General features: G+C 45.8%; 1 protein-coding gene across 1 annotated transcript in view; it reads right to left on the bottom strand.

Annotated features, from left to right (window-relative positions):
- The window catches only part of NRIP2 (nuclear receptor interacting protein 2), a 447283-nt gene that overhangs the window by 155317 nt on the left and 271886 nt on the right, over nt 1-20080 (bottom strand). Inside the window, exon 2 of the mRNA XM_086952819.1 lies at nt 8352-8516. Coding sequence (XP_086808945.1) covers nt 8352-8516 — 165 coding nt within the window. The remainder of the gene's footprint in view (nt 1-8351; nt 8517-20080) is intronic.

The following is a 20080-nucleotide window of genomic DNA, read 5'->3' as shown; positions in this document are numbered from 1 at the left end:
CAGGGCCAAGACTGATTTACATATGGCTGGGTCAAAACTGGAATAAAGCGATACAAAAGCTGGAATGGCATGGGGAATACAAAAGATGGAATTAGGCCCAGATCTCACATACATATACAGCATTACCAAGAGGAGATACGTTTACATACTCACATGCTTATGCACATATACAAGCACAAACGCAGGCACTCCTACATACCTATGCATACGTGCACACTGAGACAAACATGCAGGCATGTAAATGTGCAGGAATTTATATAGCGCAAATCACCGAGCAGTTTCTAAGCGCTTGCTTAGGGAACCCGTCCTGGTATTCCCCTGTGAGATAACCCCGGCAGGGTATCCGCGAGGAGAAAGCCAGGCATCCCGCCGCGAGGGGCCGTTGTGGAGATTAAGCAAGCTATTGCCCAGAGTCACAGAGTGTGAACCCGTGAATCGAGTAGGCACCTGAGCGAGAATTGTCAAGTCCATGGACATTTTTTTTTTTAGGACTCAAGACCCCGCGGAGCCGGGAATTGAACCCTGGTCCCGGGCTGACCTCTGCTTGCAGGTCTGCCTCCTCTAACCAGTGAGCCACACTTCTCCATGCGCACAGATACCCACACGCATAATGTGTGGTTTTTGTCTCAACCCTGTGAGGTGGCTTCAATTAAATATTAATTTTACACCTTTGGAAAATGCAAGCATTTGAAATGCTCTGACACGAGCAGCGCGCAGGTCGAAGCAGCCTCGACCTGGGAGTGGTGTGGGAGATGGGTGCAAGTAAGGATGGGGGAGTAGGAAAGGCGGCTTGCTAGAACATGCACTCTCATGGAGCGTGACAACAATAAATATGTAAATTAGTTAATAAGAGTTTGCAGTGATGCAACATGTCAATTTTTTCCATGGCCTCATGTATTTTGTATGAGCACTAAACTCACATAAGACAGCAGGCGCTAGACAATTGTGTGGTTGGTTAAAGCAGGGGCAGGGGGAGGAGGGCGAAGATGGCAGCCAGGCTAAAGTTGACTTGGATTTTTAGGGAGAAGACCGCGGGTGCTAAAGAGCTCTAGGTCTGTCCTATTTCCTGATCACAGCTGTGAAGGTTCAGAAGACCTACCTTTCAGTTTCTAATGGGAGGTTTGAAGTGTCCTGTCGGTCTGTGATGGTACAGTAAAAAAAAAATACAGTGCGAACTGCACTCTCCGCGTGAGCAGCCTGAAGTTTCCCGGGAGCAGCGCGCGCCCTGCAGGGATGGCTTGGGAGAACAGCCAGCGCCAAGAGCCGCCTGTGGCAGCCTCAACGTGCGTCTGCGACCTCGATGTCCTTGCGCAACCATTGTTGCTGTCACCACCTCGTGCTGCTACCTTACACTCCTACTGCTGCTTGGGTAAAGTGGCAGCTAAGGTGCAAGTTGGGCGAGCCCTGCATTTTTACAATATCACGCGCGGCTGCCGTTGGTAACACAAAAAAGTCGGATGAGCCATGCTTTGTGAAAATATCATGCGCGGCCACCATTGGCAATAAAAGTGAATCGCGGTAGCCATTGTTAAAGTGAAAGCACGCATGGTGCACTGCAAATACAATTAAGAAGCGCCGCCATTTCCAAAGTTGCATCCCTCGAGTGTTGTGTACATTTATTAAGCAAATAGTTCTCACGAATGGCACCAGGAGAGAGGTAGGTACTAAGGAGGGACTACTAAGCCTATTGACAAATTAAAAGCCATCATTTACTAAGGAGTAAAAGAGGAGCCAATTGTAAAGATGGGTGGACCATGGGTGGAGCCTAAAGCCCACGTACTGAATACAGAATGTCTTAAAGAGGCAGTGCTGCCTAGAAGAGACCTAATCAATGAAAACACTTTAATGTAAATCATTAGAGCCACATGATAGGGACTCTGATGTCTGCACGTCAATGAAGGCAGCTCCTTACTCCCCTCTGAAGATTGGTGTCCTGGGATTCGGCCCGGCTCGCCCATGTCAAAAGCCAGAGCCTGTCCACCATACCCATTGTGTTTCTTTGACATTAAAAAAACTCAAAATTCAGCAGAAAATAACCAGAGATGACTGTGACTGTGCAAGTGCTAGAGCTTCAAGTCCAAACAATGGTGGTAGAGCTTTTTGCTCAAGTTTTCTTGGCTGATAGACATCTCATGGGGCATCCATCTTCACTTCTCAGGTACTAGTCCTCTTGGACTCGCGCTGGGACACTGCTCGGAGTAGCTGTGTTCATTATAAGAGTATATAACATAACACAACAAATTGAGGAGGTGAGTAGGATGTAGGGATTCTACAGTAGGACACAAAACTGGGGGCACTACAGTGGATAGTCAAAACTAACAGACTTCCTAAAAGGCTTAAGGATGACGAAGAGATCACTGAGATTGAGTCCCGACTCCTGCAGCTCGTAACAAGGTCTAATACCGGAGATGATCCCCCCTATTGCATAGTCTACAACTTCTTAGACAGGAATATCTCGCTTTGGCCAGGAAAGATGCATAGCATGCCACACAAGCATTACACAGGAGACTGTATGACACAGGGGATAAGACGGGCAGGTTGCTTGCCTGGCTCAGTAAAAAAGAACTAGATAGCAGGTGGGTGACACAGATACAGGAGGAGGACGGACGGATCCGCGTTACCCCAGTTGCAATAGCTAACGCTTTTGCAGACTATACGAGGTCTTTTATACACAGCGCGCCTTAGCTGAAACTGCGCACATACAGGAGTATCTGTGGACGATACAGCTCCCCAGATTAGAGGAAGAGGACCTACAATCCGTAGACAGTAAGATTACAAAAGAGGATCATGATGGTCATTGGCCAGTTGAAAACTGGGAAGGCTCCCAGGCCGAACGGGCTCCCCCGGAATTCTTTAAGCAACATGCAGCGCTCTTTTGCCCACACCTCCTCCAGCTCTATTTGGAGACGCACGAGGTGGGGAGCCTCCCCAGGGACTGCAGGCTGCCACGATAGCAGTAATCCCTAAGAAAGACCGACTCCCAGACCATTGTAGCTCATATCGTCCTATCTCATTGATTATTATAGAGACCAAGATACTCGCCAGGGTGTTAGCGAACAGGCTCACAGGAGTTATCTCCGGTCTTATCCACAGAGACCAGTTGGGCTTCATGCCCAAAAGGTCGACAAGGCTTAATTTGAGAAGGGTGCATAACTGGCTAGAAGTGGCGAGTAAGAGGGATGATCCACATTTCATTTTGTCTCTTGATGCCGAGAAGGCATTTGATATGGTACACTGGCCCTTTCTCATTACCGTACTGTAGAAATTTGGCTTCGGACCGGTGTTCCGGCAGTGGATCACCGTCCTATACGACAGACCTGTGGCAAGGGTCAGAGTCAATGGGGTGTTATCAAGGAAATTTCCTATATGCAGGGGCACGCGCCAGGGCTGTCCTTTATCCCCCCTGCTCTTTGCCCTGGTACTTGAACCACTCGCTTGTTTGATCCAAACACACCCAGACATGACAGGCTTTCAGTTGGATGGGGTGATAGAGTCTGACAAATGCATATTCTTATACGCAGACAATATATTGTTGTATGTGACAAACCCGGATACCACACTCCCAAGTATTATGGGGAGTTGTGAACTCTACGGCGCACAGGCGGATTATAAGATTTACTGGGAAAAATCCTGCCTATACCAGACGGGTGGGGGTGACGGATACGCCATGGGCCCAAGCCAGCTTCAGATGACTTGAGAGAGCATTAAGTATCTAGGTATCTATGCAACAACGAACGTGAAGCTAGCACTGGATTACAATCTGTACAGGGTGCTACGAGATTTTCGTGAGGACGTGGGGAGATGGAAGTCCCTTTTGCTTACCTTACTGGGCAGGGCGGCCTTATACAAAATGATAGTGCTCCCCAAATTCCTTTATGCACTACAAAACACCAGTTGATACCAGTGGAGGTGTTCAATAGAATTGACAACGTACTACGGACATTCCTCTGGGATGGACGACCGCTGAGGGTAGCATTGGCGACGTTGCAACGCAATCAATACAATGGGGGCATCTCCTTGCTGGACCTTCGGGCGTATTATTGGGCAGTTCAATTAATAGTAGTGAATGAATTGGAGCATACACAGAGGGATCACCCCACATACGCTTTGAATCTTGCACAATTCATTAACCGCCCGTACATGCACTATATATATGGGGGAGGGGACTACACAGCTCCTCACAGTGACACGGATGGTCCTGGCAGCATGGAAACAAGCTGAAAGACAGATAAAGAGGGGTCACTAGGCAAACCCCGCTATGGGTGGGAAGTCGCCTGCCAGAAATTAGGAAGCTGCGGGGATTCAGGAAATGGGACCTTTTGGGCATTTCACAACTTAAAGATATACTGCACCGCAAAGAGTTAGTCACTTTGCATGTCTACAGATGGAATATGATAAAAACTCGACCCAATACTACAAATATTTACAGTTGAAACATACCTGGCAGGCGCAGGGCTTAGATACTGATAATATCCCCGAATACGCACCCTTAGAGGGACGACTCTTGAAGGAAGAGATAGCGGAAAAAGCGTTCTCCTGGACCTATAGAACTATCATAAAGATCAAGCCAGATACATTACAGAAACTGCCATTGCAGCGTTGTGATTGGCTTTGGGGAGGGAAGGGAGGCTGCCTGTTTCATGTTCCTGAGGAGGGAGGAAAGCAGGAGCAGATCCAGCAGTGAAGAAGCGGAACCCGTTAAGGTAAGTTAAAAAATGTTTTGTATTATTTAACCCCCCCAGCGCGTCCCCTTGCCCTTTCCCTTGTGATCACTCCCCCGTACTCCCCACCCACATCCCCCCGCCGCCGCGGCTGCTTCTTACAGTCATATCATAATTTTCTGTAGGCTACTGAAATCTGTGATGCAAAATAAACTATTATTCTTCACTTCACTTCAGGACGTCCCTGTCTGGTAATGCACTGAGAGTCTAGAATGGTTTCCCTTCTCATCTCAGGAATGCCGCCTCTCACACCTCCTTTCAATGTCTTCTAAAGAAACGGCTTGATATGACTGTATACATCTCTTGGTTTGTTTTTCCACCGTTCTTGCCCTTACAGTACTTACATCCAACTTCTAAAGGTCCGTAATGTCAATGTGCCATGTATCCTGTGCCCCTTTTTCCCCATATTTGCTTATTAATTTGACTGCAAACTTTATGCCTCATCTTCTTCACTGCAGTAGCCCACCAATGGGCTTCCTTTAACTTCTGATGCCTTCATAAATTCTCTATGCTCTGGAGGCTCTGAAGCAAGTCATTCAATTGACTTTATGTATTGAGATGCAATGCGCTGACCTCACAAAGGTGGACAGTGAATTTCCACTTGACATACATCTACCTCTGTTTCTTGCAATGAATCACTCATTTTATCTTCATTGATTTGTTATCCCTGGATATCATGTCCATATTAACTCTTACTTGGTTACTGCCACCGTTTGTCAACTCTGATTGTATATGGTTACTCTCGCTATATCATTGTCTATTAGTTTCCTATTAGTAAGGCACATGCACTATGATTCTCTTTGCTCCTTGCATGTCACTGGCCTGTTTGATTGTTTTGCTTCGTCATTATGCAATATTTTTTTGTCATGTAATAGGTTTTCTGCTGTGGTGAGTTTCCTGCCTCACTTTGTGTCCACATCAACCACTTCTCTATTGAGTATCCATCGGGTTTTACCCAGGCCTCTTCCCCAACCATAATATCAACTGTGGAAAAACACCAGGGGACATTTAAAACCAGTGCCAGGGAAGCTGTGCCATCAGCCCAGCCTGCAGGGTTCCTCAGCTACTGAACTCACGGTTCCCTCATCTTTCCATTTAAAAGTGGGGGACCTACAGGGTTTCTGACTCAGCTGGCAGGGGCAGCACCTACTAAGGAGCTGAGGAGCATTGCCCCACCAACTGTAAGTGCAGCAGGTAAACACAAATAAATTAAATGGCATGTCAATGCCATTTTATTTATTTCACACTGCAACAACTCACACTGTGAACAGCACAAGGGTGGGGACAGGGCTGAATCGTGCAACTGCAGTTTGGCAGCACTGGTCTACAGTGCGCATGTCAGATTGGCTGGCCAGCTTGCAACGGCCAGCCTGACATGCGCACTGTAGACCCAGCAATCTAGCGGCTGTGAAACATCCTGGGGATTGCTGGCACAAATGTGCTTGGTGAGCCTGCTCCCACCAATCCAGGAGTTGCTTTCACAGCATGAGAGCAGCTCCAGGATTGGTTGGATATGCGTTCCACAAGCAGGAAGGAAGTCCTTCCTTTTCCTTCCTGCTCGTGGAAAGCCAAGAGGAATGCTGCAGCGGCCATGCTCCCGAAATTATGGTGAGTGGAGCGCCTTTGTGCCCCACCATTTTTACTGTAGCCGCCACTGTCAGGTGGAAACCTTTGATCTGATAGCCGATCTGCCTGAGGACTGCCAAGTAACATTGGTATTGACAGACACCTATTTTCCATGCTCAGGTCTGTCATGCCAGGCATAGCGACCCAGACAAAGAAAACAAGTGCAGGCCTGACACAAGGGAGGACAACTCCTTGAGCATCAGGCCATTATTATTTTGCTATAAGGAAAAAAAAACACTTCAGGGTTTTGCTTCTTGAAAGCAAAATAAAATGCTGTCTGCTCTGCATTGAGCTGTGACGAAAGTGCATCTGCCAATGAACAGATGCACGTTTGTCACAGAGCACACCTCCTGGCAGGCAAGGAGCCTTAAATCTAGCCTGTGGTCATCTGCCAGCTGACAAAGCCTTGTTAAAGTCATGGGACAATTTCCCTTGTAAGCGACGAAACACGTGTCGGCTGTTTGAAGATCCAAGGAATAAAGGAAAAGAACAAGAATTTACTTTCCTGTGTTTAATTTTGTGCTCACACTCAGCACTTTGATAACTTATGTGACATTATTTTCGTGTGCTGAAGATTTTCTTTTGCATGTTTAGTTGGCTCAGGCCACTAGTTTTGGGGAGATTAGTGGTTCTCCTCACCTTATAGCACCGAGACATAAGATAGGTATCATCATACCAATATTTGTGCTATTCTTCCGAGGGGCGCCCTTTTACGTAAAAACAATACCACTGTCCAGTAGTGTTTTTTATATTGAAAACAATTGATTTCAAAAGCACAGCACAAACACTGCAGGGGAAAACAAAAAAGTGGCAGCATATTGTCTACAAAATACCCACGGTGACCGTGCCTTGTCCAACCCTCCCTCAGTCTCCAAGGTTCTCTGCTAGTTTATGTTTGCTCAAGCATTCCCAAGCGGACCTGGCAACCAAGGGCTGCTGCGCTCCTGCCTTTAGAGCTCTATGGCATGCTATGGCTTTCCCACCTACACATCTGTACCCATGTCATACCTGTGACGTTTATGCTGCTGTTGCAATTTAATTGAAAGCACTGATCCCAAAGTCTTGTATATCTACGAACATTAACACATCTACCATTTTATACTGCAAAGTTGCAACCAAATTGGATGCATATTTTGGTCCAATATTTAAACAATGGTATTATTTGACTTCAAATAAAAGCTACAAAAGGTTTTCTGCATATTTTTGGTCAAATATTTGTTAGATATTATTTAAGTCAAAATAAACTTAACGAAAGGTTTCCGCCTGGCACACCGATCAACAGTTTTGTGGCCCGTGATGGTGCTGCCAGTCTTGGGTGCAGAGAATCGCCTGCGAGATTTGTGTTCCAGATCAGCGAGGCTCTAAGGGATTTAAGGCTTTTTGTTACATCTTGCCTCGCCTGTGCTCCTTGTGGTGATGCTCCACCGTGAGTATGATGCTGCATGGACTGTTGCTGTGCCACCGGCACTGTTAGCCTGATAATAACTAAACCCGGGACCAGGGTCGGAGAATGCTAGCACCATCCCCTAGCCTTCTGCGCAGACATACAAGTAATCTGCAGCTGGACCTGGTGTCTCCAGACCACACATCCGGTTATGTGAAGAAATAAGCGACCGCAAGGGACTTTGGTACATTATTGCGCCCTTTCTCCTCACACATGCGACTATGCGGCCAATGCTGTCAACAAATCACAGGCTGCAAACTAAATGTTCCCTTCTAAGTGAAATAAGTTGACATTTGCTACAATATGGAAAGCACTGCAGTTTAAAACATGGCAGCTGGTCAGTGGAGATGCCACCATATGTCTACAATGCGAACGTAATGGCTACAGTAGACGGTCTGACAGTAAAAAGCATGCTTGTATCACAAACTGAAATGATCACCGTGTTGTCCAGACTCTTGGGCATCATTACTGAAATGGTCTTTTACACACACTCTTTGCAAAATCAATTTCCAATTCCAAAGACTTGATTTCGGTCATTACTGTCCATAAAATCAATTTACCTTGCATGTTATGAAGAGAGCCACTGCCTCCTTCTTTCTGTCTTCGTCTTCGACCACCTCGTCTGCATCCCGCGCCAGTGGTGACTTGGACCTCACGTTATGGTCCACCTGAAGCTTGCTGAGGTTTCCTTCCAGGAGTCGCCGTTGGACCACGCTGTGTGGTTGCTGCGGACAAGGGAAGCATAAGAAGTAGAAAAAATGTCATTGACGTGTGACCCATGGTAATGGCAGAAGCAAGCACACTGCTATATTTGTACATGCATGAATCACATCATGGACCAAAGATCTCGGTTACTGATGGTCAGGTGTTGGGTAACATGGATCTTGTGCAGTCCTTGAAAACCTTAGGGGCACATGGCCTCTCAATTACAACCCATGCAATATTTTAAGTATCTAATATATGTTGGACCTTTTGTCCATGAAGCAATTGTGCATTTTGCAGAGAATGGTTTTGCTGTGTCAGAAACTTCTTGAACGCGAAGTGCTTTACATAGTACAAGTATGGTGCTTGTAGCCTGGTCGCGCACAGTACGGGCATCAGTATGTGAGGGTGAGGTTGCCACTGGACCACATATCTTCTCACAACAAGGAATGAATTGATTCCATAATATATATAGCACTGAAAGTGACTCAAATCGGGTCTCATCATGAGAGCCTCAAACTTCACCCACTAAGACTGCTCCTTTGGCATTAGTGTTTCTTGGGGTTCTCTAGACTCTGGTGGAGCAGAATTAGCAGATTCTCTGCAGAAATAACTACTGGTCGACCCACTAATTCGGCGTATGATTCATCAGGTAATTGCACATCACTTCTTACTTACTTTTTACTACCCTGCCTCCCCGAAATCCCTTCAAGCTCCTACTTAAGGACGGCACTGAAGCATCCTTCAAGGAACTCATGTTAGTTTAAGATGTTGTGTGTTTAAGTGCGTGTGAGAGTAAAGCAGGAAGCGACGGAGAGAGACATGTGTATATAGAGATTTTTTTAAGCCAGTGGATTGTTGGCACTTTTGAGTATGCGAATTTAGGGGCACTCTTTGATCAGAACAAAACTTTTTTTTGTAGATCAGCCTTCAAAATGTCTACAGGACTTTAGGCATAAAAATGTCTCAAAAATGTCCATGCCACTTTAAAATATGCGAGAAGGACGATCTTTGCAATCCAAACGATGCTCCTTCTGTCATGTAGACATTCACAGGTCATAATAGTACACCCCAAATTAGAGAGAATGACCCTCGAATATCAGTAGAAGGTGTTTACACAATTCTTTAGGGTCTAAGACAGAATCTATTTTCTGAATCTATACATAAGTGCACTGTACATCATCCAGCATCAAATGTGCACTCCTCACACCTTTTGAAGTGTCATCATGGACATCTTCATTTTAAAATAGAAGAATTAAGTTTGCCTTATACTTTGTTTGGTAATGTTTGGCAAAACAAATGACCGGAGAAAGGATTCGATGCATGTGTCTAGAGAATAATATTTACAACATAGTTTATCCTATAGGGTACGCTTGTAACCACTTGACTATGATTTTTTCACACAAAGCAAGTCAAAGACACCTTGCAGAGCTGCGCTGCGCTGCGTGAAAGGGAGAAGGAAGAATGTGCCATATCTATCAAGATGCGGGGCATTCCTGTCCGCTCCCAGTGCTGGTGCACAAAATGCTGCATAGCGCCGACGCAGGCATCATTGTGCCATAGTGTAAGGGTGCCTGCGTTACAGGCAGGACTATTTTTGTGCAGGAAGGGACACCTTCCTGCCCTAAAACAGTCCTTCGAGGCACTTTTCATTTTACAAGTATGCAGCACACTTAGAAAAGTGGAAAGAACAAGGAGAAATAAAGATATTTTCCCTTCGATGCTCCTCTGTCGGGAAAGGCGTACAATTCTGATGGGGGAACATCCTTTACGACGCGGATGTTACCCTGCAGTACCGTTACAACGCGTATTTTAGAACACAAGTCGTAACCACGACTTGCGCTGGAGGGCGCTAAGGACAAGGAATAGTATATTTACTATTCCAACACCTTACCTACTGTGCGTAGGCTGGTGTTGGAATAGTAAATTAAACTATTCCTAAGTCCCCACCCCTACAGCGCAAGTTGTGGTAACGACTTGCGTTGTAAAATACGCGTTGTAACGGTACGCGTGGTAATACCACGCGTCGTAACAACGTACATCCATTCTGATGTATTCCAGGTCTACCAGTGTTGGTAAATCTGGGAATTCTGCAGAATGTATGGGTGGATGTGTGGGAACACCCAAGCTCTACTCCTGTAATGTCTTCCTGGCAAAGTGTAACGCATGGCAGCGACTCGCGCTGCCTTGCATTACACCAAATTTACCAAGCCCCGCAGGGCCACGCAGGGTACCTCTGTGGGCATGATAAATCTCACTTAAGGGTTTGCATAATTCTGCGCCACCTTGCACATCACAAGGGTGACGCGAAACCTTGATAAACCTGGGCCCGGCTGTTTAAAAAAAGAAAACCTAACAACATTACTTTTGCTGAATTTTCCAAGTTCACAACTATGCCATCGAGTGGAACATCAGTAAATGAAGTGAAGCACAACACACTTGGTTATGCCAGGCTGTCAATTGTTTTCATAGGGAAGGAAACATTTACCTGTTTGTGTTTAAAATATTTATAACACTTAAATAAATATAAATAGAACTATTCGTATGTCATCAACAATATCGCACACATATTGGATGTTAAAAGTACAGAGCCTCAAGTATTGTTTTGTATCATGTATTTTATATGTGTGCTTCAAAATGTATTCCGTCATACAATGTTTCTGTGACACTACCCTCTTCTTTTATGCCTGACAATAACACTATCTAATGGGGGCTCTAGGTCTAATAGCCGAGTGCAGTATGCCCTCTTTTATCAACACCACTCCCTTCCAAAATATTCCCCCTTTATAACGGCAAACAGGCATCTGCATTAAAGGAATTCATGAATTGTGTCCATTGCAGTGTCAACATGCCTTCTTTTCCCTTATCTGCCACTGCTCATCATACCCTCCATTTCTGCTGCTCCCCAACAGATCTCTCTTCAAGAGCTCAGGGGCCGCTCTCCCCATTGACTGCCATTTTACTGCCCCTTGGTAGCACAAGGTGTCATTTCTTTCTGTCTGTTCTGGCCTTTCCTTAACTGAAGACCCAACAGGTAGCTCTGAGCGTCTTGTCCTCAACAGCAATTCCTGTGATGCAAATTCCATCTTTTAAAACCGCGGATCCACAACACAATGCAAGATTGAGACCGAATAAGGCAGCTCTCAAACTCCCACAGCTGTTCCAGCTTTATGGGATGGTGACATCCATTTTATGATCAGTGTGGTGCTAAATGAAGGATGCAGGAAGTGGCACAGAGTTTAACTCTAGTCACATAAGACTTTATCCACTGTGTCGGTATATCACGAAGCTATGGTTCCTCTTTCACTTGAGCACTATTAATGGACTAAAGACACATAATGTTTTTTATAAGGTAGATAATGGACTACCTACTTCACCTAAATCCAAACTACTGGTCCTTAGACATTTATCTTCTACTGGAACAAATCCTTGATCCAGCAGCGGACGGAAAATAAATAAATAAAACCTATTCCATCGTCTGTCAACTTACCCCCCTTCCCCGCCCCGCCTGTCCACACGGACCGCTTCTGCCTTGATCTATCAATACAATAGTATTTAATGCCACAACCAAGCGTTTTAAGAGAAAACTAGTCTCATTCCTCCATTTCTTACACTACTCTCTCCGTAACTTTGCACTGCAACTGAAGTGCCAGGTCTCAAGCTCACTTCCTTCTCATCAAAAAAGAAACTGGCAATTTGTAAGGTTGAATAATAACATGCATTTCACTTTCAATCCCAAAGTACATCATCCCAGTCCCATTGTACAGCCTGCCACAGATGAGAAAGGAATTACCGTTAGTCGAAGTCTGACATCCCAACCCCATTTTATGGTAGTAGAACTTCAGCCTTCTATGAGGTCCTATGGTTTAGGCATTGCTCCGTGTAAAATAAGTCATCTGTTTAGCTAAGTTACAGAAGAGGTAGCTTCAAATTATCTGTATAATACCGGAATGAGGTATAACAATTCGCCTATTCTCAATTTACTTACTTCAATTCTTGGCGCAACATAGTGAATTACCCCTATTTTCCACTAAAGGCCTCATAACAAGTACTGCTGTAAACCCAGGTGAATCCTTCTGAGAAATATAAAATAAAATATAATTTTTAAAGTTTTGCAACTTGGAACCGACCTAAGAATACATGCAGTTTTCCTCATTACTCCTCATTCCGAACTGTGAAACGCGAATAAAAATACAAATCCATAAGATATTGCAAAATGTATTATTGGCATTTCCTGGTGCAGTATTACTGTACAACAGTAGATTGTCTTGGAACGTGCCTTGGGTGTGCACTTCATTTCTTTATTTTTTTATTACTGCCTCCTTTTAATAAAATGTCTTCTTGCTTCACCTGCATGACATCAGTCTCCGGATTCTTATCCACTGTGATCCCTCTTTTCACAGTTTATAATGTATGTCTACATTGCATGCACCAAGGAACCAGCCTAGATTTGATCTCTTCTTACCTCTTCAGCAAATCTAGCATCTTTTCTCTCCTCCCTTTTCCATTAGCTCCTTTCTGCACCGATTCTGGGGACTCAAGGAGTAGTCATCGCTTCAGTCTTCAACGCCTACTCTGCCTACAAGACGTCACCAAGTCTTTCATCTTAACTTGCTACATTTGCAGCCAAGACACAGAGATCATCCTGAAACTGGACAAACATCGGCATGTAGGGCCCGATTCACAGAACTAACTTAAGACAAATTCCTAAACTTACTACTTTTGGTGTTCACAGAAGTTAGGATTTTATCTTAACTTCTTAAAACAGAATCCTAACTTAAGTCTGACTTAAGTCTGTCTTAAGACAAAATCCTAACTTCTGTGAATACCAAAAGTAGTAAGTTTAGGATTTTGTCTTAAGTTAGTTCTGTAAATCGGGCCCCTTGGGACCAGGTCATTGCCTACGAGTTCTCGACCAATGGATGCTGGGGAGCCTGAAATACAAGCCCTCCAAAATCAGGAGCTTCATGTGCAACTGTGTTTTGAGGTCACAACGCCAGTAATGCACAAAAGCAGATTGTTTGCAACAGCAAAATCTTTTTTTCACAATGTATCTAAGATCTTTTAGACGGCAACAACTAATGTCTTTCTGACTTATAAAAGGGTTCTGCAATCCATTTCAAATTGTAAATAGTAAAGCACTTGAAAGGAGTATCTCCTACCATCCTGGTAGTATCAGTGGTTTGTGATTATAATTGCTGTTATAAATCTTTGATCACTTACTGATCTCTGATTCGTGGTTGATACTGATTTGCAAGGAAAGCTGTCCACTTGGGGAAGTTTCCCCTTTGTAAATCATGTGTGGCATCTGGAGGAGCATGTAATGGTCCAATGGATCATAGCTTGCTCCCCCAGATGCAATCTCAAACTTCTCTTTTTAAGCGACACATGTCACCTTTATGGATGCAGACTGCTTTTAAAACATGTTTCTTATTTGGGAATTGCAATACAAGAATGGAGGTCTTCTGTTTCTTGAAGGCCTCCATCTGTGAATTCACAGCCAATGACAAGAGGTTGCAAAGTGCAACATGTTAATTGTTATGCATAATTGTAGCCAAAGTTTGAGATTTTCAAGACATTCTTATCAAGAAAATGTAGTTTGATCCATGCACAAAGGACCACCGTGGTCTCCTCTTTCCAGTTTCCAGAAATGTCTGGGTTTAGTAGGGTTCCCTAGTTACTGGCTGACCCAGGGCCCAAATATTGCAACTATTCAGCAAGGCAAGTGAGAAGAAATTGGCATTTACTGCCACTTTGATGACCCATTGGGATTTCCCCCACTCTGCTGACCCATATGTCAAAACGACACCCAAAACAATCCAAATGTCCTCTTCCTTGCTCTTGGGGTAGGTATAGGGATTCTGTAGGCCCCAAGTAGGCAAAAAGAAAGACTATTATGGCTGAAGGGTGGGGGCTTGCCTAATGCCCCGGTGGCTTGCATTCGCAACATATTTTCCCCTAAAGTGTGTATATGTATATATTTCTCTCTATATATAGACAGATATATATATCTATAAATTGAGATATATAAATATATGTATGTGTATATATATATATATATATATATATATATATATATATATATATATATATATATATATATATATACACCCCCTGAGGCGAAATACGTAATAAACAACCCAATCTCCCCCTGCGGGGGAGGCACAAAGGCTGCATATACATTCTGAAGTGGGCCGTTGCCAAGACAAGAACCCTTGTGTTTTTCACTATGCCGAGATCCCTGGTAGCTAGTGGTCTTTCTACCCTTGTGGAGCAAAGTTGGGGCATACCCTCCAATCTGCTCCTGGGGGGCGGAGCAGAACACTGTATAGCACTGACCCTGGCCCAAGGGATTTTTCACCCAAAAAAGATATCCCTGGTTCTCAGTGGCCTTTTTACCCCCAGGTGGAGCAGTCCTCCCTGTTTGCCCCCTAGGGCAAAAAGACTGTATGTCATTTTTTGGGTGGTGGCATGGCCTGATGTGGGCGTGTGCTTGAAATCCCAGTTGCCCAGTGGGTCTCCACCTCCTGCGGGGTGGAGAAAGACTGTACGGTACAGGAGGGGAGAAAACCACTGGCCTTGCTCAAGGGACTGCCCCACCTCTTGTGAAAAGAGATCAGTGCTCAGGTGTGGGAGGGATACAGTTATTCCATTAACACAATGTGCTCTCACCTTGTTTTGCAGTGATTTTAAAACTCTGCATGGTGGCGTTACAGCAAATTAAAACAAGCATTAGAAATGCAGTAGGTCTTGCATTTTTGTGAGTTAGAGCTATTGGCATAGCTCAACAGCTTTTATTAATAAACAAAAAGGGAGGGAGGGTAAAGAACTGGAGCCACTCTTAGACCCCCTGATAAACAGTGCAAAAACAACAGAAGAGTGGGGCCAGAAATAATGACAAACCAGCAGAGAGAGTCACTCTTATATGTAAAAAGAACCCTCACTCACCAACCTAGTTGGTGACATGCTTCATCATTGGGTTCCCACCAAAGAGGCCGAATGCCTCTCTGTTGTGCTTTAACGCCTGATTACAGCAGGGCAGGTTTAGTCAAGGTGATAGTGCAAAGAGAAATCAAGTGATAAATTAAAATCCGAAAGGTTTTTAATAATGGAGTGGAAAGACAAAGTTGAAAGGTGAAATGGATGATAGACCAGATAAATTGACCAGTCACATCACTGCGTGAAAGAAATGTGGTCTACATGTTTCAGCCTCACAAGTGCCAGTAGTGCCAGTAGCGAGGCTTTCTTCAGGACCTAATGCCACAGCGGTATGCACTCGCTACACAGGCGTTAGTTCTTGAAGAAAGCCTTGATATTGGCACTTGTGAGGCTGAAACATGTAGACCACATTTCTTGCACGCAGTGATGCGACTGGTCAATTTATCCAGTTTTGATAGCCTACAAAATAAAAAGGCAGATCAGGATGACCAGGAGGAACCACAGACATATTGGGATGGACAAAGCAAGCAAACAATGAGTGAAAAAGCCTGGGCGTGACCCAAGCACGCAAAGGTGGGAGAATCAGACTCCACCAATAAAAACCCTATATTTCTAAATGGCGCAAAAACAAACAAATGGCAATTAATGGGCATGCCAAAAGCCGATCGAGGAGATAACAACAGGTCTTGCGGATAGCGCATGCGCACTGCCTAGGCTCGACCTAAAGAAGAAATCAAACACTGGAAGCAAGGAATGTTCTTCCTTGGCATCCCAACTTTGTTTTTTATATGGTTTGAATCTCTTTTTTGAAATTTCAACATGCAAGAATATAACAATGCAGGGTTAGCTGTTGCGCCACCGGTGTTGCGTAACTTATGGCTTAACACCTTGGCTGCTAGGCGTTTTCCCGCTGTGTGCTGCAAATTGCTGTTTTACTTTATTTATGACGAGCTCAGCTCGTCATCAGCACAGCTCAACTGTGCATCATGACGAGCTGAGCTCGTCATCAGCATCGAAAGGGTTAAATGGCCAATCAAGGTCAGCGAAAACATAACACAGGGCTTGTAACATAACAGGAAACCCTCAGAAGAAAGAAATAAAAGGGGGAAAAAATGTATAAACCCCACCACGCCCACCCTCCCTCACCACCCCACCTGTGTTACGTGTCCACTAACTAGGCTGTCTGAAACTGTACTTGGCCCCAATCACTTCTCTGTCTGCTGAGTATCGGAGAGGCGCAACAGTCGGGGGTACCGTGGGCAGGTGACTTCCCAGAATTCAGATGCTAAGAGAGATAGGAAGGGTTGCCACAGCTCAACATACCTGGACCCCGCCCCTGCTATTGTCAACGTCAGTTTCTCCATTCCGAGAACATGCCACAGGCAATGTAGCCAGCCTGTGAAGGTTGGTATGTGGGAAGTACGCCAGTGTGTGAGTATATTTTGTGTTTCAGAGCCTAACGCAATTGCCAATCAGGCGGCCTCTACGGGATCGCAGTGGGTAAGTCAGGGGATATGGGAGGTCCATGAGGACATATGCCGGGAAGCGTGGAATTTCTGTATCGAAGTGTTTATCCACTTCATCCAAAACCTGGTTCCAATAAGGTTGGATATATTCGCACTCCCACAATAGGTGTTCCAGGGGGCCTACATGGTCACAGCCCCACCAACATGTCACCCCCTGAGTGGGATCTATTGAATGAAGACGCCACAGGGTATAGTACCAGTAGGTAGCTACTTTTGTGAGGGTCTCTGTTAGCCCCATGTGGTATGCTGAATGGCGAGCCCTATAATATACCCCCTTCCCACTCTTTGTGACTGAGTGTTCTGCCTAGTTCCCTTTACCAGCCCGCCTGGCCGGAATTATAAGTGTGAGCCTGTAGCATTTTGTACAAATCTGAAATTAGCTTTTTTTCTGATGTGCGTGTGATAAGCCATCGCTCATAGGTGGAAAGGCGCCTACTGGCCTCGGGTCGGACCTGAGCTTGGAGTGCCCAATGCCGTACCTTGAGGTAGCAGAGTCTCTCCATTTCAGGCCGCCCATATTCCTGTTTAAATTGATGGAACGGAATAACCCCGTCTGTGTCAAACATGTTGTACAAAAGGCGGCATCCAGAGGGTCTCCATCTTGCGAAAGCAACTGTGTCCATACCCGGGCTAAAGTCGGAATTATCTACCAGCGGGGTGAGCGGAGACGGGAAGGTGGTGAGATCATGCCTGATATTAGTGTGATCCCGCGCTTCTAGGGTGACTCGTGTGATATGAGAGGCATATAAATTGGGGGGACTATGACGCTTGCGGAGGAATGGGACTTCTTGCAGAGGTCTGGCAGCTACTGTCTGATCCTGGAACAGCCAGTGTTTCTCCGACTCTCATCTACTCCACTCAACCAGGTGGCGCAGTTGGGCTGCTTGGAAGTAGAGCCAGAGGACAGGGATCCGGAGCCCACCCCTCTCCGGTGGGAGCGTCGCTAGCGTCTGTTTCAGTCACAGCTTCCGACCGTTCCAGATGAACTGTGCAAGTTCCGATTGTGTCTGCTGTATCCAACCTGGAGGCGGTCAGAGAAGAATAGTTTGGAACAAATAAAGGATCATGGGTAGGATGGTCATTTTGACGCTGCTATTTTGCCAAGCCACGAGAGAGGATAATTCTTCCACTGACCAAGCTCTTTGCGGATCTTCTGTTGCAAGTGTGCGTAGTTGGTGGTAACTATGGTCGGGAGAGAGGAAGCCAAATGAATACCCAGATATGGGATTGTGTCCTCCGCCCATTGGATGAGGTGAAGGCCCTGAAGATATTCACGGGTGGGGCGTGACAGAGAGAGATCCAGGGTTATCAACTTTTCCATTTTCACCTTAAACCCTGCAGCCCATGCGAAGATTTCTAAGTCCACTAGGCAAGCTGCCAACGCGAGACTGGGGTTGGACAATGAGATCAAAACGTCATCAGCATAGAGACTGATCGTATGAATATAGCCACCAAATTTAATCCCGGTGATTGATGGATTAAGCCAAATCCTCTGGGCCAAAGGCTCCATATTGAACTCAAAAAGAAGGGCCGACAGGCACTTGCCTTAGGTCCCGTTGGTGCTGCAGCATTCGGTGCCCCCGCCGCGTCTTTGTCCGGAGCTGGAGACGTCAGGGTGCTGCTGGGCCTTCACTCAAAATAGCAGGGCCACAGTGCCACTGCCATCAGCTAAGCCGCAGCGGGTAACCCCCAGGAGTCTCCAGGCCATCAGGATCCCTGACCATCACCAGGTATGGCCTTCCACAGTGTGCCGTCCAGACTCGGAATTCGGGCTAGATCACAGCCCTCCGCATGGCTCCGGCCACCGTAGGATCAGGTCGCCCAAGATGGCGGCCCTCCGCTCTGCCGTGAGGGAATTCACTCACTGCTAAGCCCGTGGGAGCATCTCCGATTCCGAGATCTCCCAGGGGCTACCGAATCTCTGCTCGTCGTCCTGGGGAGCGGGTCCTGAAGCTCCGAGCCGCTGCAGCCCCCCCCCCCCCCCTGGATCGGGGCACGTCACTCAGCAGCCGCCTCTGGGTGACGGGGACAAGCCATGCAGGGTCGCGGTACAGCGGGCCGTTCACTGTCTTGCCATTTGCCACCAAGATTTCACGCTCCACTGAGACCCTGCCGCTGCTACGTTGATGGGGCACCGCGGAGGGCCTTCCGGTTGCTTTCATCTTGGCCACATCCCCAACTTTGTTTTTTAAAGAAAATACTTCTGTTGAGGCAGCTAACCCCTTACTGATTACCACACTGTAAAAAGTATTGTGGCTGCCGGGAATGCATCTAGGGCCAGACTATAGAGGTTAAGTTGTGAAGAATGGAATAACCATCTGGCTCCATGCATGCCAGCCTCCTGCAGCAACATCTACTAAAGTACAAAATCTAGGATCTATCATGGACTGCACCCTATCACTCATCCGGCAGGTGAACTAAGTCACATTAGAAAGTTTTCCCATCTTCTCCATGTATTGTTCCCTTAGTTCCAGCGGCTACTGGTTAGGTTCAAGGAGCAGGAGTGAATAAAAACAGAATTACTCAACATATTCTTTTGCTGGTAATGGTAAAAATGTTATATATTCAGGTGAATCATTGCAAAAAGTTGATAGGTTCCCATGTTATATGTGACACTTTCAGCCAGTACTAGCCTTTTTATCACAACCGGCTGTGCTGCTTTTTGAGGTCATACGTACAATGTTAAATGTGAAACTACAAGTCACAGATTTCAATAGGCTGGTGGCTCTGACCAGGACTGACCCAAGGGCCCCCAAGTGACACTTGGCCACTGGCCACTTGTCATCAAGCGATATCCAGTCCTGGATGTTTAACCAAAACTGCTGAAGGCTTTAAAAGAGGCTCTTTAGCAGTCTTTTAGCTGCTTTTGGAGGGCAAAGCTGCATAGTACCCGGCTGTTCTCCAGCTTTCAAGTAGGGTGTTTGTAAAACATTGGATTAAACCAAAGAGGAGACATCCATGAATCACAAGGAACTGTTGAGCACCATTGTCTGTCTTTGCATCCATACTATCCCTGACCTGCAGTCTAATTCTACGTCTCTCTGAGCTGCGCCTGTCTCTCATTACCTCCAGTTCCCTCCCTCCCTATCTTCGTCTTTATTGTATTCTTCCCAACCCTACTC

The sequence above is a fragment of the Lissotriton vulgaris genome, chromosome 1_2, assembly GCF_964263255.1.
Source record: "Lissotriton vulgaris chromosome 1_2, aLisVul1.2, whole genome shotgun sequence".
Taxonomy (NCBI): Eukaryota; Metazoa; Chordata; class Amphibia; order Caudata; family Salamandridae; genus Lissotriton; species Lissotriton vulgaris.
This window is presented reverse-complemented; position numbering and strand designations above follow the sequence as displayed.